The sequence below is a fragment of the Oncorhynchus masou genome, chromosome 7, assembly GCF_036934945.1.
Source record: "Oncorhynchus masou masou isolate Uvic2021 chromosome 7, UVic_Omas_1.1, whole genome shotgun sequence".
Classification (NCBI taxonomy): Eukaryota; Metazoa; Chordata; class Actinopteri; order Salmoniformes; family Salmonidae; genus Oncorhynchus; species Oncorhynchus masou.
This window is the reverse complement of record NC_088218.1, coordinates 19,135,538-19,157,959: the sequence shown is the minus strand read 5'-3', so window position 1 is coordinate 19,157,959 and position 22,422 is coordinate 19,135,538. Positions and strand designations below refer to the sequence as shown.

At 41.7% G+C, this 22,422-nt stretch overlaps 1 protein-coding gene across 1 annotated transcript in view; it reads left to right on the top strand.

The window, feature by feature from the left end:
* The first annotated feature begins 2,200 nt into the window (after positions 1-2,200).
* Positions 2,201-22,422, top strand: part of LOC135543462 (collagen alpha-1(XXVIII) chain-like) — a 42,052-nt gene continuing 21,830 nt past the window's right edge. The window contains exons 1-11 of the mRNA XM_064970745.1: positions 2,201-2,511; positions 2,841-3,010; positions 4,306-4,880; positions 7,755-7,775; positions 7,906-7,965; positions 11,019-11,072; positions 11,161-11,205; positions 11,391-11,417; positions 11,508-11,552; positions 12,041-12,085; positions 12,289-12,342. Of these exons, the coding sequence (XP_064826817.1) occupies positions 2,860-3,010; positions 4,306-4,880; positions 7,755-7,775; positions 7,906-7,965; positions 11,019-11,072; positions 11,161-11,205; positions 11,391-11,417; positions 11,508-11,552; positions 12,041-12,085; positions 12,289-12,342 (1,077 nt within the window). The 5' untranslated portion in view covers positions 2,201-2,511; positions 2,841-2,859. The remainder of the gene's footprint in view (positions 2,512-2,840; positions 3,011-4,305; positions 4,881-7,754; positions 7,776-7,905; positions 7,966-11,018; positions 11,073-11,160; positions 11,206-11,390; positions 11,418-11,507; positions 11,553-12,040; positions 12,086-12,288; positions 12,343-22,422) is intronic.

Here is a 22,422-nt window from a genome sequence, read left to right as displayed (position 1 = left end):
TACTGAACTATGCACGGGTACTTTCGAAGCGTAGTTTCATAAGTACATATGGCATCAGAAACCAGACTCTGGACTAGATTGGATGCTACAACATTCCCTGCCAGCCACAATTTAGGTTTTCATATGTTTGCCACACCTCTCTGGAAATCCTTCACTGGCTGTTTCATGCTCTTCACACCCATGTTCGAGACGCTTTCAGCCGACACCTCGGCCATTCATCATAATGAAAGCAGCTTGTACTGCGTTTCATGACAGTCCGTGACATGACCACTTTGATGGGAGACGATCTACAGGAGACCTTTGACCTTCCACAGACATGTTCCAGATTGGTTAGTGCTATCCGGGATCCATGGGACATCCCTACACTAAGTCCTAACCTGCTAGGAAATCAAAGAGAACGCCAACTCTACAGATTGCAAGCACATTGTGAATTGCATTAAGTGTTGGTTGAGAATGTGCTGCAGAGATGCTATGGATTGCTGATTTTTTAACCACCTGGCTGCTTGACTTTATGTTAAAATGATGTCATCAGCTATCAGGAAAAGCTGAATTTATGTCCTTGCCAAACTCCTTTTCAATTCACTGCACATGTGTACATGCACCACACGATATGTACATCACACTGGGAAAAGACGTCAGATCACCATCTTGTCATTAAGCATGAATTCAACTTGAAATTAACCAAACCGTGAAACATTATAGTTGCTAGATGGTTGAATTGAGCTGCGCAGAGATTCCTTTGGGCTGATCAGCACCATATAGGAAGTGTTAGAGAGATCCTCACCATGTTTTTGTCATGTCTTGTTATGTCTGTTCCTGTCCTTTCTCTTCACTCTGTCTCTCTCTGCTGGTCTTTTTAGGTTACCTTCTCTGTCTCTCATTCTTCAGCTGTTCTACATCTCCTCTAACTAGCTCATTCACTCTTTCACACCTGTTCTCTCTTCCCCCTCTGATTAGGTCTCTATTTCTCTCTCTGTTCCTGCTACTTTCAGTGTCTGATTCTTGTTTGTGTTTTTTGATGCCAGAAGCAAGCTGTCGTCGCGTTTGCTTCCACCTTGTCCTATCCTGTCGGAGTCTGCCTGGCAGGTGCATCCTGCATTATACTAACGTTCTTTTTGTTCCATTGACCACGTTGGAAGAGGATTTATGCCATTCCTGTTTTTTCATTAAAGAACTCTGTTTTCTGTTAAAACCGCTTTTGGGTCTTCACTCAAGTACATAACAGTTTTACTTGTCTTCCCATGAAAGGGGACGGTATCTGAACCAGATTTGAGCAGGCCTATTTCTCATGACGGCATTCTTGCGTGGCAGCTCACCTCTGATTGCTTTCTGCCTCCAGGTTTGGAATACTGTGAGCTATAAAAAAAAACACGCTGTCACCACCAAGTGCACAGCTGGAGCTGAGCTGCATGATTCTCCTTCTGGCGGCCAGAAGTCTGGAAATGCGTATGGATTTTCACTACCTTTGCATGAGCTCTATATTCCAGATTTTTTTGAACTCAGAATGGATTGAATCAAAAGTTTCAAAAATATATTTTCCTCTTTAAAAAATGCCAATCCATAAAGACAAGGTGAGGTGGGTATTGTGAACCGAAACTGATTGTTGGAGTGCTAAATTCTCTGGAGGAGCAGCTACAGCTAATCTGCTAAACCGTTTTATAGTCTTGCCTCACCCCCTGCAGCTGCAGCCAAAGACTAGTGCCTTGAATGTGAATGTGAATCATGGAAAATAGTGCTAGCAAGGTGCGCTGCCTAGAGCCCGAGAAGTAAATCACTACCAGTCTCCTTACAAAAAGCTTTGCTTTGTTCTGTGGGTGAGGCTTCCGGAAGCTATTATTCCCAGAATGAGACATCAGGTCAATATGGGGCAGAAATGGGAATTTACCCTGGTCACCAGTGGATAATAGTAAAAGATACGAGGCAACAAGCAAGAACGGACAGGCCCATAAACTGATTACAAATATAGTCTTAATAGATTGGATCTTTGCTATTACAGCCCGGAGGTGCCATCCCAAACTCCATTTATAAAAAAACAAAAACTATTATAAAAATAACATTTCACCCCCACACTTTCCCCCAGCTTAGCCCTGCCCCGCGAGAGCTCCTTGCCCCGCCCTTCTCCAAACATGGAGTGTCTGTGAGTGAAAGGGGGCTGGTTCTGCCTCTACTGTACTCACTGTGTCTGTGTGAGGATGGCTGCAGCTAAAGAAACCCCAGGAAACCCAGTGTGAACCAGAGCACAGACCTCCACAGACCCTCTACTCACTGCTGCCGTACTGCAGACATCCTACCTGACCTGACCAGCTCCCATCCTGCAGACTGACACCATCACAGGAGCAGGACAAGAGCAGGAGTCTAAGTGGAACTTAACCTGAACAACACTTGAAACTGTATTATTTTTTCCTCTGCTTCTCTTGCTCCCTCTGATTCTCTCTTTCTCTCATGTGCATCTTTCCCAATCCTGAACACTGAGCTGAGTATATTGGAGACCTGAGCCTGCAGCACTGTATTGTGAGTATGTGCAGGATCAAATTACAATGATAGAGGTTATGGGTCTCAGAAAGTGGTGGACTTTTGCACCTCTGTATTGGTGTGCAGATTTTCATGTGAGACAAGTTTCTACCTGAACACAAGCTGAATTTGCTGTTCTGGCTGCCCCCCCCCTCTCTCTCTCTCTTTCTTGTTCTCTCTCTCTCTCTCTTACTTGTTCTCTCTCTCTCCCTCTCTCTCTCTTTCTTGTTTTCTCTCTCTCTCTCGCTCTCTTTCTCTCTCTCTCTTTCTCTCTCGCTCTCTCTCTCTCTCTCTCTCTCTCTCTCTCTCTCTCTCTCTCTCTCTCTCAGAGAAGGAGAACAGGTGGTGATGTCACCTTCTCTGTACTGGATCTTGCTGCTCTGTAGACTCCACAGTCTCTGGGCTCAGGATGACTATAGCACACATGATGATAGAACCATGGACAGGAGAGCTAAGAACCAACTACTGACAACCAACGTCATACCCAAGAATGGCCAATGTAAGAGTCCCAAAAGTATTTATTTGTTTTAAAGGAGAGACACAGAAACGTTTTTCTTAGACATAGTGTTGGCTAGAATTGATAGGATATGTTCACTTCTGAAAATACTACATGGGTAAAGCATCCATCACCGAAAAAATGTGTGGTTACAAGAAAATCTCATTTTAAAGAGTCATTGGCAAATGATGGGATCCACTTAAAAAATGATTATATCTCACAGCCAGGCTTAGAAACCCATCCATCTCAGTGGCAACCATTCTGTTCCTTGAACGTTTTTTTCCCTCAAGAGCTGGGTATCCCCGGGCACATTCTTTCGGACACGTTTCTTTGAACATAAATATGATTTATTCCCGGTTTATATTGGATATGTGCCCTCGCTCCTTGAAAAATATTGTAGGTTAGTATGCCTTGTGTGACTCGTTTCTCTGAGAGCCTTTTAGATATCAGACAGGAATCAGGGACATCAGTTCACAGTTCAAGTCATGGCACCCCTCCAAGCTTCACTTCCACCTTGATAAATAAATCATATCAGATCTTTTCTGGGTTCAATCTTCTCTCTGAGTCATTAAGGTTCAGTATCTCAGAATTGAAGCTTCTGAGTGGCTTTGGTCTAGCTTAACCTTCAGAGTTGTGGTCAGTCGCTGGTCAATGTTGGTCTTGAGTTGGATGTGAGAAAGTACCTAGCTTGACCCAGACCACCCCCTGTATTTTGGTTAGGGCACCAGGTGGTGCTAAGTTAGATAGGTAGTGGGTAGGCAGGTTAGATAGGATAGGGGGCTTTGATATTTACTTTTTTGCTTTGGTTCCGTCCAGCCCCTTTTTCCCCATATTACCGTGTGACGGAATAAATTATTTGTAAACGGTACCACATTCTGCCTGTTGTCATCCTTACTCGCACCTACAGTCCATACCTCTATCACTTCACGGGGAGTGGAGTTGTAGCAGGGTGTTGCGTTCCCTCTTCACAGAGGCATGCGTAACACTGATCTCCTGTTTTGAAATGGTAGTGACCCCCAGCTCTGTGAACCACTTACGTAATGTAGCTAGCTAATGTTGTACCCGGTATGTACATGATGATTGAACTGATGAATAATCCTTCTTTGGTGTTAGCGGTGGACATGAGAAAGTATCCAGTTTTACCCATATCGGATCTCCTGCTTTGAAATGGAGTTGACCCCAGCTCTGCCCTCTGCCAACCAAAGATTGACAAATTAGCGGTAGCTAGCTACATCTTGTGTAATGTGCATGGTACATGATAAATTAACAATTGGTTAACACTTTTTTCATGTTCTTAGCACTTTTGAACGATGACTGTGGCCTGGAGCTGGCCTTCCTGGTGGACAGCTCGGAGAGCGCCAAGGACAACCACGCCCAGGAGAAGAGGTTCGCCACAGATGTGATTGAACGCCTGCAGGGGGTCAATCTCCAGACGGGCCGGGCTCTCATCTCGCGAGCCGCCCTCCTGCAATTCAGCAGCCATGTGATCATCGAGCAGACTTTCAAGCAGTGGCGGGGATTGGCCAACTTCAAGGCTCACATCGCACCCATCGGATACATCGGCCACGGCACCTACACCACCTACGCCATCACCAACCTGACCAAGATCTACATGGAGGAGTCAGAGCCAGGGAGCATCAGGGTGGCCATACTGCTGACGGATGGCATCTCCCACCCCAGGAACCCAGACATCTTCTCCGCCGTGGTCGACGCCAAAAACCAGGGTGTGAAGTTCTTCATGGTGGGCATCACGCCCGCGGCCAATGACATCTCCAACGTGGCACAGCTCCGTCGGCTGGCTAGCTCCCCAGCCAATCGCTACCTCCATAACCTTCAGGACAGGGGCATCGTGGAAAAGGTCATCAAAGAGATTGTAAGTGCAACGTCATCACGTTTCGTCATCTGGTTCAGGTTGTGGTTCGTTGAGATGTAAATTCAGTCCACATTTTTCAGGTGTCTAGAGAAAAATGTCTCTGTAGTTTGCTGAATGTGTCTTATGGCTGTATAACTGCTTATGGTAGGGAATTTTAAATCTGTGTGGACTCCTCCCTCTTGGGAATTGGCATTCACCATCGGAATGACAAATCAGGCTTTGTCAAAACAGGGCGCCCTCAGGGCCATATTTTGCTAATCACTCTTTGGATAATACCATGTATACAACAAGCTGGGCCTTGAAAATGGTTTGAGAAGAAATGGATGCAAATATATTTGGATTACAGAATATTATGTAGGCTCATGTCAAGACTTGCATGCTTTATCTTTGCCGGTTGAAGAGGACTCATGTATATTTAGTGTTTAAGCATCACCTAACAGTCTAGGACAAAGAATATTTTATGCTTTTTGGGGGCATCCTGTGTGGTGTCAACTCACTGCACCTGCTAAGGTTGTCATAGTTGCTGGTGATTTGGTCCCCTCTGTCATTACAAACACAGTACCGTTATATTCATACTGTTATCGCTCCAGCACCTTGTTTAGTCCTCACTTGACATGGGGAAATGCAGACATCAATATTGTTGACTGTGGCCCCTGGCTGGTGTTTCTGAGGCGTTTTGTTGGAAACCATTCCGGTGTTTCAAACTATTTTAACAACATTCTTTTTGAACTGAAACCTCAGGTAAAAGTAGTCATGGAAATGAACCCTTTGATGTCTGTCCAATAAGACGGATTCGGGCATGAAACAGTACAGTAGGTCTAGAAACACAATATGAGTTCAGGACCTGTTTAGCTATACCATTGGTTCTACGTTAAAACTCTTTGTGGAAAACTGCTGTGTGCAGTAGAAAGGAAGCTCAGCAAGATGGCGCACGGCTGAATAGCTCAACGAGTCTCACGCACGCCCCTCGACTTCTCAACCAATTGTTGACGCAGGTGTTAGACATAACACGATCAAGAACATCGGGTCATGAAATCCATATTAACCAGCAGCACTTGCATTAGCTACGCGCTCTACTGCTAGATCCATATGGACTGGTTCGAGTTGCGTTCGGGTACCCAATAGCACCCAGTCAACACAGCGGCTACATCCTGTTTCAAGCGGCATCTGTATGTCATAAGGCTGTCTGTCCCATTAGCTTGTCTTTTTATCTCTTGTATGCTTCAGTCTCCGGCGGGATCAGCTCCAATCCTCTCACGGTAAAAATAAACAGACCTTCTGTGGCGGCTTCAGAAATATACTTTGGATGCTCTGAGACCATTGCATGTGGTTTGTGTTTGTTTCTGTTGAATTTCGACCATTCCCCCTCCATATAAAATGTGGCTGGCTTTCATGTCCAGACCAAACAAAAGTGTTTGGAAAAAAACAGATTTTGGGCAACAGAATCATTCTTATACCAGTTTTTTAGGATTAGGCCTCCAGCTGACAGGATCAGGTGCTGGAGGTTGTAGTAGACTTGTACAGTGAGATGAAGGCAGAGATTGAGATAGACTAAGAATTAGTCACACAGCTGAGTCTAGAGAGCCCTGGGAAAACTTGTCACTCCTGTAATGAACACGATGGGAGCACAGAGCCCAGCAGGTGTTTATTTGTAAAGGACCACAGGAGGCGGCAGGTAGCTGGGTCCAGGGGCAGGCAGAGGGTCATACACAGGGGGTCCAAAAGGGCAACAGTACAGGCAGGGAAAAGGATAGTAACATTGTCAGGGAGATCAGGCAATAGGTTGATAACAGGAAATCCGATAGGCTAAAGTACAGGCAGGGAATAGGCGTTGTTAGTGAGGCAGACAAACTATCATAGACAGGCAGATTCAATCACAGGACTCTCAACACTCCAACTCCAACTGTCACAAAACAAACAATATCTCACAATGATGGGGTGCAAAGAACTGAACTAAATAGTGTGTAATAATGACAAACAGGTGTGTGAACAGGTGATCAGAATTCCGGTGATTGGGATCTGGAGAGTGAGCTGAGTTCAGGGGATATATGTGTGCTTGAGAGTGTGAGCTGGAAAGTGGGCTGGAAAGTGAGCTACGTTCAAGGGATCTACGTGTTTGAGAGTGTGAGTTGGAAGCAGACCTTACAACTCCAGCTTAAACTCTCCTGAAATGAGTAACTTGAACAGGTTAGATGCCCAACCCCATATCACTGGGATAATCCAAAATGCACCTAAACAGGTATTTCATCAATCAACATTAAAATAACCAGTCCACAAAACATTCCCCGGTGGTGTAGCCTACACGTCGGTGATACAATGTAACTTTAAACTTGAATAAATCTTGTTAAACTTTAAAGCTAGGCTGTTCGTGTTTAATCTTTTGTACAACAATAGAAGTAGGAATCTGATTGAAATCGCAAGCAACATGAATAAGCAAATAAGCAAACATTAGCAATCTCTGTTTGTCGCCAAAATATAGGGAAAGGAACCACTGGGCAAAAGTTGGTTGAATCAAAGTTGTTTCCACATAATTTCAACAATAAAATTCAATTTGATGACGTTGAATTAACATGGAAAACTGATTGGATTTGCAAAAACGTCATCGAAGTGAGGGAATTGCATTTTCTACACCCAACTTTGAACCTAAATCCAATGACATGGTGACATTTTTTTGTCGATTTCACGTTGAATTCACGCTAGTTGACACCTCAACCAAATTCAAATCAAAACTAGACGTTGAATTAACGTCTGTGCCGAGTGGGAGAGGAAAGTCCTGACTTTGTTCAACAGTCACTGTCTCGCCATGAGATATGTGTCGAATAAACATGAAGTGCACTCAATTTTGACCAATTATTTGTTTTTCTCATTTCACAGACAGAGTTGGCTGATGAGGGGGTAAGTCCTAGTTATCTAGGCCTACTAATCTTGATATACTGCAGCCTTTTCACACAGTATGCAATGAACTCTCCTCTTTAGGAGTCTGAACTCCTGTCTGACCCCCTATGTTATGTCCTTGTGGTTTTAGTGTCCTCTGGCCCAGAAGTGTGCGTGTGACAAGGGAGAGAGGGGACCCATTGGCCTCCAGGTAAGTTTCTGAACATGACCAACATCACCGTCAAGCTTCCCTCGACATCAATACATTGAGATCACAGCCCCCTTTCGAATTGAACATCCTGTAGTGGACGATTACTTCAAAACTGAAGGACAGTACAGTACCAACACACAAAGACTGTCTTGATGCTTACACGTGAGATAATTGAGGGGCTTTGGAGGCGATTCATATCTGCTTCCCTGAAGCAGTGATAGTGTGGCAAATGCTTAACATTCCTGCTTCACTTTATGATCAGCAAGCTGGGACAGATATCGGCTTGGGAAAATCTGCAGAATTCTGCTGTTATAGGTTACATAAAAAAGTATGTTTCCGGTTGATCTAATAAGGATGCATTTGTTTGTTTTTTAGTCATAGGCAGTCACAATATCCGCATAAGTACATACAGTTGAAGTCGGAAGTTTACATACACCTTAGCCAAATACATTTAAACTCAGTTTTTCACAATTCCTGACATTTAGTAAAAATTCCCTGTCTTAGGTCAGTTAGGATCACCACTTTATTTTAAGAATGTGAAATGTCAGAATAATGCTAGAGTGAATGATTTATTTCAGCTTTTATTTATTTCATCACATTGCCAGTGGGTCAGAAGTTTACATACACTCAATTAGTATTTGGTAGCATTGCCTTTAAATTGTTTAACTTGGGTCAAACTTTTTGGGTAGCCTTCCACAAGCTTCCCACAATAAGTTGGGTTAATTTTGGCCCATTTCTCCTGACAGAGCTGGTGTAACTGAGTCAGGTTTGTAGGCCTCCTTGCTCGCACATGCTTTTTCAGTTCTGCCCACAAATTTCCTGTAGGATTGAGGTCAGGGCTTTGTGATGGCCTCTCCAATACCTTGACGTTGTTGTTCTTAAACCATTTTGCCACAACTTTGGAAGTATGCTTGGGGTCATTGTCCATTTGGAAGACCCATTTGCGACCAAGCTTTAACTTCCTGACTGATGTCTTGAGATGTTGCTTCAATATATCCACATAATTGTACCGCCTCATGATGCCATCTATTTTGTGATGTGCACCAGTCCCTCCTGCAGCAAAGCACCCCCACAACATGATGCTGCCACCCCGTGCTTCACAGTTGGGATGCTGTTCCTCGGCTTGTAAACATCCCCCTTTTTCCTCCAAACATAGCGATGGTCATTATGGCCAAACAGTTCTATTTTTGTCTCATCAGACCAGAGGACATTTCTCCAAAAAGTACGATCTTTGTCCCCATGTGCAGCTGTAAACTGTAGTCTGGCTTTCTATTGGCGGTTTTGTGGATATAGACACTTTTGTACCTGTTTCCTCCAGCATCTTCACAAGGTCCTTTGCTGTTGTTCTGGGATTGATTTGCACTTTTCGCACCAAAGTCCGTTCATCTGTAGGAGAAAGAATGTGTCTCCTTCTTGAGCGGTATGATGGCTGCGTGGTCCCATTGTGATTATACTTGTGTACTATTGTTTGTACAGATGGACGTGGTACCTTCAGGCATTTGGAAATTGCTCCCATAGATGAACCAGACTTGTGGAGGTCTACATTTTTTTCTGAGGTCTTGGCTGATTTCTTTTGATTTCTCCATGATGTCAAGCAAAGAGGCACTGAGTTGGAAGGTCAGCCTTGAAATACATCCATAGTTACACCTCCAATTTACTCAAATTATGTCAATTAGCCTATCAGAAGCTTCTAAAGCTTGATTGGCTATGAAAAGCCATTTACTCCTGAGGTGCTGACTTGCTGCACCCTCGACAACTACTGTGATTATTATTATTTGACCATGCTGGTCATTTATGAACATTTGAAAATCTTGGCCATGTTCTGTCATAATCTCCACCCGGCACAGCCAAAAGAGGACTGGCCACCCCTCATAGCCTGGTTCCTCTCTAGGTTTCTTCCTAGGTTTTGGCCTTTCTAGGGAGTTTTTCCTAGCCACCGTGCTTCTACACCTGCATTGCTTGCTAATTGGGGTTTTAGGCTGGGTTTCTGTACAGCACTTTGAGATATCAGCTGATGTAAGAAGGGCTATATAAATACATTTGATTTGATTTGATAAAGCCATGACATCATTTTCTGCAGTATTCCAAGCTGTTTAAAGGCACAGTCAACTTGGTGTTTGTAAACGTCTGACCCACTGGAATTGTGATACAGTGAATTATAAGTGAAATAATCTGTCTGTAATCAATTGTTGAAAAAATTACTTTTGTCATGCACAAAGTAGATGTCCTAACTGACTTGCCAAAACTATAGTTTGTTAACAAGAAATTTGTGGAGTGGTTGAAAAATGAGTTTTAATGACTCCAACCTAAGTGTATGTAAACTTCCGACTTCAACTGTAGGTCATTGTAGTCTTTCACCTAACTGTCAATTTCTACTGTAGACTGTTCACTTGGTGACCAGACATTGTAGAATATTATAGTCTATCCCCACTGGATGTACATGATGTACAGTGGGGCAAAAAAGTATTTTGTCAGCCACCAATTGTGCAAGTTCTCCCACTTAAAAAATGAGGGAGGCCTGTAATTTTCATCATATGTAGTACACTTCAACTATGACAGACAAAATGAGAAAAAAAATCCAGATAATCACATTGTAGGATTTTTAATGAATTTATTTGCAAATTATGGTGGAAAATAAGTATTTGGTCAATAACAAAAGTTTATCTCAATACTTTGTTATATAGCCTTTGTTGGCAATGACAGAGGTCAAATGTTTTCTGTAAGTCTTCACAAGGTTTTCACACACTGTTGCTGGTATTTTGGCCCATTCCTCCATGCAGATCTCCTCTAAAGCAGTGACAATTACAGGCCTCTCTCATCTTTTTAAGTGGGAGAACTTGCACAATTGGTGGCTGACTAAATACTTTTTTGCCCCACTGTACTTTAATATTAGGGCCTGTGCACAGTAATCACTGCCATTATCCTATAACAGCCCAAAAAAATGCAGTTTGTCAAACCAGATGCAGCTGCCACACACTGATCAGATGCTACTACACCACAAATGAGGTTTTTCTCTCCATACCATGCTGATGTGATTTCACTTCCCTCCACAGGGCAAGAAGGGGAATTCTGGAGATGATGGTAACCCAGGTGTTAAAGGATCGAAGGTACTGGTGATTTGCTTTGCCTGTGTGTGTCTTCTTCCAATTAGTCTGTCATTCTGTGTTCAAAACCTTAATTCTCTCTTTCTTACAGGGTGAGGGCGGGCTCAGTGGACTTCCTGGTCGAAATGGGGAAGAGGTCAGTACAGAGGGCATACCCTAAACACCTGCTGTTATATTATTAGATGAATGTACACAGCTATTGGCACAGACTTCAACAACTCAGCATTGCTAACTATAAAGACAAGGATTCTGTTTTGTGGTCGGTGACAATGTTTTGATCACTGTCTCCTTGCTAATCAAGAGTGTGTTGTTTCTACTCAGGGCAAGCCGGGCTACAAAGGAGAGCAGGTAGAGTATGAATCTCCAGATCAATATCCCTCTGGGTTTCCTAGTATTTAGTAAATATGACACAATGTACCTACCTCATTTTTCTTGTAGGGGGAGAGTGGAGAATGTGGCACACCTGGAATCAAAGGAGACAGGGTACAGTGTCTTTTTCTTTTGTTTTGTCATCAAATGTTTTTTTAATCCCACCTTTACCAAGGACCTAAGGCAGGGGTGTAAAACATATGGCACGCGGGCTGGATATGGCCCACGAGGGGGGCCAATCCCGCCCTTGAGTGGTTAGAGTAATTTAAAAACGTTTTATTTTTAATTAACTAAGTGAGTTTGACACCCCTGACCTAAGGGACCATTGGGTCAAAGTGTCTTCTTTAGCTCCATAAATGCGAGCAGAAGTGATTTTTTTGTTTAATTGTATTTTATGTGTTTAGCTTTAGTGCCACTACATACCACTCTGTTTATACTTTAGCCAACCAATAGTGTTGTTGGCTAGTTTTTGTTTGTCTGGGCTATGATGTTGCACTGATGAATGCACACAGTGTGAAACCCATACTACTATGTGTTGACTGTGCCTCCTATGATTGTTTGTCATGTTTTGACATTAACTGATTGACCCCCTCCTTCTCCAGGGGCCTGAGGGTCCAGTTGGCACCAGGGGAAACAGAGGGCTACAGGTAAGCCTCTGTTCTAGAATCCTCTGTGTCGCCCATCTTTGTTAAGACTGTCACAAGCTAGGTAGTTTCAATGGTTAGTCACTGACAGACCCCAGTTTACTATCTAAGTAAAAAATGTCCTTCAAGCTATCCTCTAAGTTTCAAATTAAATTGTGTTTGTATACTTGGCCATTTGTAGACTACTTTATTCTGTCTTCACACAGGGGTTACCTGGTCCAAATGGCGATGCCGGGCCTGAGGGTCTCATAGGGAAAAAAGTGAGTTTTATTTCATAAAACCTAATACCTTTTCATTAAGAGAGTGTCATTCACAGAAAGCCATTAGTTAGAGGAACCATATCTGCCCTTAAGATGGAAGAGAAAGCAACTACTTTGTGACTGACTGACTGGTCTGTCTTACGTGTCTATTCACTAAGTCAGGGCCAGAATTTCCCCCACTTAGCTTCAACCCATTGATCAAAGGTAACCTTCTATCTCAAATCCATACAGATAACTAGATGATAGTTTATTGGCTGGACAACATCAATTATGTCTGGGTGTATGGAATCTGGTTTGGATCAAGTCTTTGGTTTCTTGGGTTCATGGTTGAAGAAAATTGGCAGTCAGACACCAAGTCCAGACCGTAACCAGAAAACTGCCAAGTCCCATTCAAGGCCACGATAGAAATTTTGTCAGATCACCACCATAATAAGAGTGTTTCTGTGTTCATATTTCTGAACAACATGTGGATTCTTTAGACATACAGAATAGTGAAAAAAATGCATGCCGAGAGAAAATAGAGCCACTCTTAAAGCCACTCTACAACTTATTACAGTGGGAAAAATGGGCCTTCTATGTCTGCAAAGAAGGGCTAATGATTTATAAAATTATTATTATTATAATTATATTATATAATGCTTTTCAATGATGTTCTGATTTAATCTCTCCAGTTTTTGTTGGAAAGGAAAGGGTTAACACTGAAGTGAAAAAAAGATCCAATCAGGATTTTTCTTTTGCTGGTCTCTCGTGGAGGATCAATCTAGCTAGCTAAGTCAGCCATTGGCTAGGCCATCAGAAGCGAGATAGAAGGATTTTGCCATTCAACTGTATTAGTGCAACATTTTGGAATGACAGTGGAATCAACCAATCGCATTTTGACTTAATGGGTGGGACCGTTTTTACAAAAGCCTATGGAAACTACTCGAAGGCTAACTGTTCACTATGCATTATCGAGCTGTAGTTTTTCCATGGTCTAGTTAGCTTTTGTTGTAGGCTAGTTTTCAGCAGCAGCAGCATGAGTTTTTGTCGCTAATTTGTTAGCTTCCCCCTTTTCAAAAATAACTTCAACAATAAGTTAAGTTTCAAATGATCCTCATCTGGTGAGTGGAATTGTGTTTGTTTTTTTATTGCAGCACGCTTGCTGTTGTAAGCCATCTCTTTGTTGCATTTAAACTTTAGGTGATCAGTTACTTTGTGTGATAAACTTGAAATGATGTTTTCAATGGGAAGTAATACATGTACATTTCGATTGGGAAATGCTTAATGGTTGTGTTTTTGTATTCTTATGATTGGGACCTACTGGATTATTATGTCCGAGTGAATGGACTACTTATCCTTTAACATCATGCTGTGTGTGACTGTTGTCTTTCCATCGGCCCTATGCAGTGGTGTAGTGGTGACTGAAGAAGCGGGTATACTCTAATTTTGCCAAAAAGTTCCCAAACAGTATGAAGGAGCCTAGTCACAAAAACACACACAGCCATTTTCCAGCCAAAGAAGAAATGGAGATAAAATTAATCACTAACCTTTGATGATCTACATCAGATGACACTCAGAGGACTTCATGTTATACAATACTATTTGTTCGATAAAGTTCATAATTGTATACAAAAATCGGAGTTTACATTGGCACGTTATGTTTAGTAGTTCGAAAACATACGGTGATTTTGCAGAGAGCCACATCAATTTACAGAAATACTCATAATAAATATTGATAAAAGATATGTCAGAAATAACATTATAAATATTCACTTACCTTTGATGATCTTCATCAGAATGCACTCCCAGGAATCCCAGTTCCACAATATATGTTTGATTTATCCGATAAAGTCCACAATTTGTCCAAATACCTCCTTTTTGTTTGCGCGTTTAGCCCAGTAATTCAAATTCATGACGGGTGAGCAGACAAAAAGTAAAAAAGTTCTGTTACATTCCTTAGAAACATGTGAAACGAAGTATAGAATCAATCTTTAGGATGTTTTTATCATAAATCTTCAATAATATTCCAACCGGAGAATTCCTTTGTTTTCAGAAATGCAATGGAACTCAAGCTAACTCTCACGTGAACGAGCGTGGTCAGCTCATGCCACTCTGCCAGACCTCTGACTCAATCCCTTCTCATTCCCCCCTCCTTCACAGTAGAAGCATCAAACAAGGTTCTAAAGACTGTTGACATCTATTGGAAGCCTTGGGAAGTGCAATTTGACCTCATAGACACTGTATATTCAATGGGCAAAGAGTTGAAAAACTATAAACCTCAGATTTCCCACTTCCTAGTTGGATTTTTTTCTCAGGTTTTTGCCTGCCATATGAGTTCTGTTATACCCAGACATCATTCAAACAGTTTTAGAAACTTCAGAGTGTTTTCAATCCAAATCTACTAATAATATGCATATATTAGCAACTGGGCCTGAGTAGCAGGAAGTTTACTCTGGGCACCTTATTCATCCAAGCTACTCAATACTGCCCCCAGCCATATGAAGTTAAGATTTTTGTATTTTTTCTATACCAAAACAGTATTCAAGTCCTCAATAATGCTTAAACCAGATCAATCTGATTGGGTGGACATGGGCAATAGCGGTGCTACTGGGCAAAATCACTGAGGAAGCCAAGACAGTAAAAAAGCCAAATTACAACCCATGTTGTGATAATTGCGTTGTTTGCTCCCTAACCCATTCATTCATACGCCACAAGATATATGACACAAATAATTTTTCCAACAATTGTTTACAGACAGATTATTTAACTTATAATTCACTGTATCACAATTCCAGTGGGTCAGAAGTTTACATACACCAAGTTGACTTTACCTTTAAACAGATTGGAAAATTCCAGAAAATGATGTCATGGCTTTAGAAGCTTCTGATAGGCTAATTGACATCATTTGAGTCAATTGGAGGTGTAGCTGTGGATATATTTCAAGGCCAGCCTTCAAACTCAGTGCCACTTTGCTTGACATCATGGGGAAATCAAAAATCACCCAACTTATTATGGGAAGCTTGTGGAAGGCTACCCGGAACATTTGACCCAGGTTAAACCATTTAAAGGCATTGCTACCAAATACTAATAGAGTCTATGGTAACTTCTGACCCACTGGGAATGTGATGAAAAAAATACAAGCTGAAATACATAATTCACTACTATTTTTCTAACATTTCACATTCTTAAAATAAAGTGGTGATCCTAACTGACCTAAGACAGGGAATTTTTACAAGGATTAAATGTCAGGAATTGTGAAACTGAGTTTAAATGTATTTGGCTAAGGTGTATGTAAACTTCCGACTTCAACTGTATATCACCTGCAGCATGGTCAAGCAAGTTTATGTTTTCGACAGTTTACTAAACAGCTACTGATTTAGAACCATGGAGCAAGTCAGCACAAGGACAACAGCGGCACTGCCTCCGCTATACCAGCACCATTTCAACATAAACATGCACCGGGACAACCCGCAGTTTGTTGGCTAATTATTTTATGTACTTGTTTTATCAAGGGAGTCCAAACGCTTGCTGGCATTAATGAAATGGTATGGCGGCAACATGTTATACTCTTTTGGTCTTGACAGAATCATATACATGGGCTACACATACTGAGATGGAGGGGCACTGGTTCCCTCACTCGGATGATTTCTCCGGTGAGATTCAGCCACTTGTGAATTGACTTAAAATTATGACAACACAGAGAGAGACGAAAGATACATGATTTTATCATTGAAATGTTTTTATTGATCAAATATTTGGGGAATCCTGACTTCCCTTGGCATACATGATTAAACACCACTGGGCCTGGCAGGTCCTGGCTCCCCAGCGGGTGGGACTGTGTCCATATATGATGACAATTGCGCCTCACAAATAGCCTACTAACCAACACTTTGGACCAAACCTTTTCAATACCTGGTTTGCAAACCCAACGTTGCCTTAGTTAGCATTTACTGGTAGATATCATGAGTTGAAATGTCTTTCCTACCCTACCGGCTACCGATGTCATTCTTCTGTGAGCTGTTCCATGTGACATCCAGTTAAGAGCCTCTTGCTGCCTGCAGATGATATTCCACTGAAACTAGGCTGTGTGCAGCGCGCATGTGAATATATTTCACGTGCTTTGTGATTGTGTAGACTACTGTGTGTATGATGATTTGTATAACATAATTTAAAAGTCGTATACCTCTACTACACTACTTTGGTATGCATCAGTGTGGATTAAGAAGTGCGTATACCTCTACTACACTACTTTGGTACGCATCAGTGTGGATTAAGAAGTGTGTATACCTCTACTACACTACTTTGGTACGCATCAGTGTGGATTAAGAAGTGCATATACCTCTACTACACTACTTTGGTACGCATCAGTGTGGATTAAGAAGTGCATATACCTCTACTACACTACTTTGGTACGCATCAGTGTGGATTAAGAAGTGCATATACCTCTACTACACTACTTTGGTACGCATCAGTGTGGATTAAGAAGTGTGTATACCTCTACTACACTACTTTGGTACGCATCAGTGTGGATTAAGAAGTGCATATACCTCTACTACACTACTTTGGTACGCATCAGTGTGGATTAAAAAGTGCGTATACCTCTACTACACTACTTTGGTACGCATCAGTGTGGATTAAGAAGTGCGTATACCTCTACTACACTACTTTGGTACGCATCAGTGTGGATTAAGAAGTGCATATACCTCTACTACACTACTTTGGTACGCATCAGTGTGGATTAAGAAGTGCATATACCTCTACTACACTACTTTGGTACGCATCAGTGTGGATTAAGAAGTGCGTATACCTCTACTACACTACTTTGGTACGCATCAGTGTGGATTAAGAAGTGCGTATACCTCTACTACACTACTTTGGTACGCATCAGTGTGGATTAAGAAGTGCGTATACCTCTACTACACTACTTTGGTACGCATCAGTGTGTATTAAGAAGTGCGTATACCTCTACTACACTACTTTGGTACGCATCAGTGTGGATTAAGAAGTGCGTATACCTCTACTACACTACTTTGGTACGCATCAGTGTGGATTAAGAAGTGCGTATACCTCTACTACACTACTTTGGTACGCATCAGTGTGGATTAAGAAGTGCATATACCTCTACTACACTACTTTGGTACGCATCAGTGTGGATTAAGAAGTGCGTATACCTCTACTACACTACTTTGGTACGCATCAGTGTGGATTAAGAAGTGCGTATACCTCTACTACACTACTTTGGTACGCATCAGTGTGGATTAAGAAGTGCGTATACCTCTACTACACTACTTTGGTACGCATCAGTGTGGATTAAGAAGTGCGTATACCTCTACTACACTACTTTGGTACGCATCAGTGTGGATTAAGAAGTGCGTATACCTCTACTACACAATGCAAACTGAAAAAATAAATAGAAATGAAGTGGCTTGTACGGCTTATACTGTACCTGCATATACCCTCCACTACACCACTGGCCCTTCCTGGTTTACAAAAGTGCATCTCCTCCATGAGTTCTCTGGTGTTATGGTTGCTGCACATTCAGAATCACCAACCTGTCACACACTGACATGGGTCCAATAGGTTTGCGACTGCACACAAATGTCTATTATAGATATAAAGACTATTAAGATATGAATGTTTCAAGAAAGGACTGTATATATTTTGCCCGTTGAAGTGGTTTTATGGCTGACTGAATGGAAGCTGATAATTCTATAATTCAAGACCAAGTACACATGTATCCAACACCGAGACAAGACCGAGATACTCAATATGTGGTCTTACAACACTGGTATCGGTCCCACTGAGTAGACTGACTAGATCTGGTCCAGGATGTTCCGTGCGGCCCTGGACCAGAGCTACTGACAGACAGATTCAAGTGGGGCCCAAAAGCAGACGGCAGATGGTTGACCAAGTATGTGTGCATTAATGTTTTGAATGGATACATTACTTGCTAAGTATCATCAGTCATTGCATGAACGCCACAGACCCGTTGAGGGATTCTAATCATGTTATTATCTTGTCAGTTTGTTCTCTCAGCAACACTACTGCCAAGTCTGACATATGCCCACATTCCCAGTCAAGCATTCAGAGGCTTAATTGTTTTGAAAGAATGTTTATGTTGCTTGTTTGACTGTCATCCAAGATCAAATGAATGGCAGACTAATGTCTTACAAAGAGAACAGTATGTAGACTAGCCTACGCACTGAAATATCTCTGCCTTTGTAACGATCTTTGTCCTCCTCGGATGAGGAATAGGAAGGATCAGAAGAAAACGCAGCGTGGTAAGTGTCCATGTCAATTTTCATAAATAAATTGAACACTGCAATAACCAAAAAACAACAAAGAGAGAGAGTGAACGAAACGTAACAGTTCTGGAATTTTCTGGAATTTTCCAATCTGTTTAAAGGTAAAGTCAACTTGGTGTATGTAAACTTCTGACCCACTGGAATTGTGATACAGTGAATTATAAGTTAAATAATCTGTCTGTAAACAATTGTTGGAAAAATTATTTGTGTCATGCAGAAAGTAGATGTCCTAACTGACTTGCCAAAACTATAGTTTGTTCCCAAGAAATTGGTGGAGTGGTTGGAAAACGAGTTTTAATGTCTCCAAACTAAGTGTATGTAAACTACTGACTTCAACTGTAACTGTTGATATGCAATATTAGCTTTGTGGACTTCACCAGACAGATGTTGCTCTTCGGTTTTGTGATGAAACAAGTCTATGTGTAGTTGAATTTATGCCGCCACTGTGCGACTTGTCTTTTTGTTGTCACGGCCTTATTATATATCTTGTGTCGTATGAATGAATGGGTTAGAGAGCAAACAACGCAATTATCACAACATGGGTTGTAATTTGGCTTTTTTACTGTCTTGGCTTCCTCAGTGATTTTGCCCAGTAGCACCGCTACTGCCCAGGTTCACCCAATCAGATTGATCTGGTTCAAGCATTATTGAGGACTTGAATATTGTTTTGGTATAGAAAAATGTTAACTTCTTATGGCTGGGAGCAGTATTGAGTAGCTTGGATGAATAAGGTGCCCAGAGTAAACTGCCTGCTACTCAGGCCCAGTTGCTAATACATGCATATTATTAGTATATGTGGATAATGTCATGACTCTCTTGATCAGGTCAGGTTACAAGAGACCCCAACCCTACAGATTATCCCTCAACCACAAGAGGAGAGAGCTGTGGGTCTGAAAACGTGTGTGTGTGTGGGGGGGGGGGTTATAGCCCACGCCCCTTGTAAATCTCAGGCCACAGACAAATTCCTTTGTCCTTTTACTATGGAGAACCAACCTGAGAGCATTAAACATGGTGGTCATGATGATGGAGGGACTATAAAAATGTATGTCATTTTGTTTTGTTATTAAAGGTTAATAGATGACGTTATTACGAAAACATTGTAACATGAAGGGTTTTCCTAACATTTGATGTTTATACATTTGTACGTTGTATGGAAAATATCCAAATCAAAGAGAATGTTTTGGGGAAGATGAAATGTTAAGTTAGTTGTCTAAAATGGGATTTGAGAAAAACCTAACCCTTATTTCATTAACTTGGTACGCCCAGAGAATTGCCCTAAAGGCGGTTACGCCCACTTCTGACCCAAGGGTACAAAACCTGTGAGTATAGAATTTACAACCAAGACTATGTGACCCCAGCTGCAGCAGGGTCTGAAAAGTCAAACAACCCAGAACGCAACGCAAGTTTGAGGACAAAGAAATCATTTTCTACCCAAGCTACGGATGAGTAGCTGTGTCTAAGCGGGTGAATTCACGTCGAACCAACTAGCCTCCATCTCCCATCGAATCGTGGTATCTAAAGGGGTTTCATTCCTATGCTGTGAGCTTTGAGTTACAGAGCTGTCTGTCCTCAGAAGACCCCTTCCAGAGAAAGGGGTGAGGTAACAGACTCCTAAGTCACAAAGGATACGGACACTGTGAGGACAACAAGGAGGTGCAGGAGAAGTGCATCATCGAACAGCGGAACAGTCCATGCAGAGAATCCCCAGAGATCAACTCCCACGTAATTACATCATTAGATATTCTGACCCATGAGGGCGGCGGTTTGAGGCAAGGCTAGGGTTAGATTAGCATAGCTGACAAATTCACCCAAATGTATATTTCTCGTGTACTTCTTTTTCTCTCTCTTTTGAAATTCCCATTGTGGGTAACAACGTTCAGATTATGAGACTAATAGAGGCAACTTGTTAATTAGCGGCTGTTGTAAAATCGATATTCTGATATTCTTTATGTTAATTTGGGAAATAGAAACTCAATAAAACTAGTTTTCCCATGGTGCCCCAGGTTAATGAGTTAATAATTGCTTGATTCAGTTAATCACGTAATTAAAACTTATAATCATTCGATGAGCAACAGTCGCCACATTAACCGGTACAACGTCACGACAATAGAAAACACTCTGAAGTTTCTAAAACTGATTGAATGATGTCTGTGAGTATAACAGAACTCATATGGCAGGCAAAAACCTGAGAAAACATCCAACCAGGAAGTGGGAAATCTGAGGTTTGTAGTTGTTCAACTCTTGCCTATCGAATATACAGTGTCTGTGGGGTCAGATTGCACTTCCTAAGGCTTCCAATAGATGTCAACAGTCTTTAGAACCTTGTTTGATGCTTCTACTGTGAAGGAGGGGGGAATGAGAAGGGATTGAGTCAGAGGTCTGGCAGAGTGGCATGAGCTGACCACACGCGTTCACCTGAGAGTTAGCTTGAGTTCCATTGCATTTCTGAAGACAAAGGAATGGAATACTATTAAAGATTTATGATAAAAACATCCTAAAGATTGATTCTATACTTCGTTTGACATGTTTCTACGGACTGTAACAGAACTTTTTTTTACTTTTCGTCCGCTCGCGCGTCATGAATTTGGATTACTGGGCTAAACGCGCAAACAAAAAGGAGGTATTTGGACATAAATGATGGACTTTATCGAACAAATCAAACATTTATTGTGGAACTGGGATTCCTGGGAGTGCATTCTGATGAAGATCATCAAAGGTAAGTTAATATTTATAATGGTATTTCTAACTTCTGTTGACTCCACAACATGGCGGATATCTGTATGGCTTGATTTGTTGTCTGAGCGCTGTACTCAGATTATTGCATGGTGTGCTTTTTCAGGGTAAAGATTTTTTTAAATCTGACACAGCGGTTGTATTAACCTCTTGAAACTCTAGGGGCGCAATTTCATTTTTGGATGAAAAACGTTCCCGTTTTAAACAAGATATTTTGTCACAAAAAGATGCTCGACTATGCATATAATTGATAGCTTTGGAAAGAAAACACATTTTCCAGAACTGCAAAGATATTCTCTGTGGGTGCCCTAGAACGGGAGCTACAGGCAAAACCAAGATGAAACGGCAACCAGGAAACCAGCAGGATTTTTGAGGCTCCGTTTTCCATTGTCTCCTTATATGGCTGTGAATGCGAGAGGAATGAGCCTGCCCTTTCTGTCGTTTCCCCAAGGTGTCTGCAGCATTGTGACGTATTTGTAGGCATATCATTGGAAGATTGACCATAAGAGACTACATTTTCCAGGTGTCCGCCCGGTGTCCTCCGTCGAAATTGGTGCGTCTTTTTCAGCTGCTGGTATTTTTCCATGAGATTCTGAGGGGAAAGCAGGCTTCCACGAACTGCATATCAATGAAGAGATATGTGAAAAAACACCTTGAGGATTGATTCCAAACAACGTTTGCCATGTTTTGGTCGATATTATGGAGTTAATTCGGAAAAAGTTTGACGTTTTGGTGACTGAATTTTCGGTTCGTTTCGGTAGCCAAATGTGATGTACAAAACGGAGAGATTTCTCCTACACAAAGATTCTTTCAGGAAAAACTGAACATTTGCTATGTAACTGAGAGTCTCCTCATTGAAAACATCCGAAGCTCTTCAAAGGTAAATTATTTTATTTATTTGGTTATCTGGTTTTTGTGAAAATGTTGCGTGCTAAATGCTACTCAAAATGCTAAGCTAGCTTAGCATACTCTTACACAAATTAGTGATTTGCTATGGTTCAAAAGTATATTTTGAAAATCTGAGATGACAGTGTTGTTAAGAAAAGGCTAAGCTTGAGAGCAG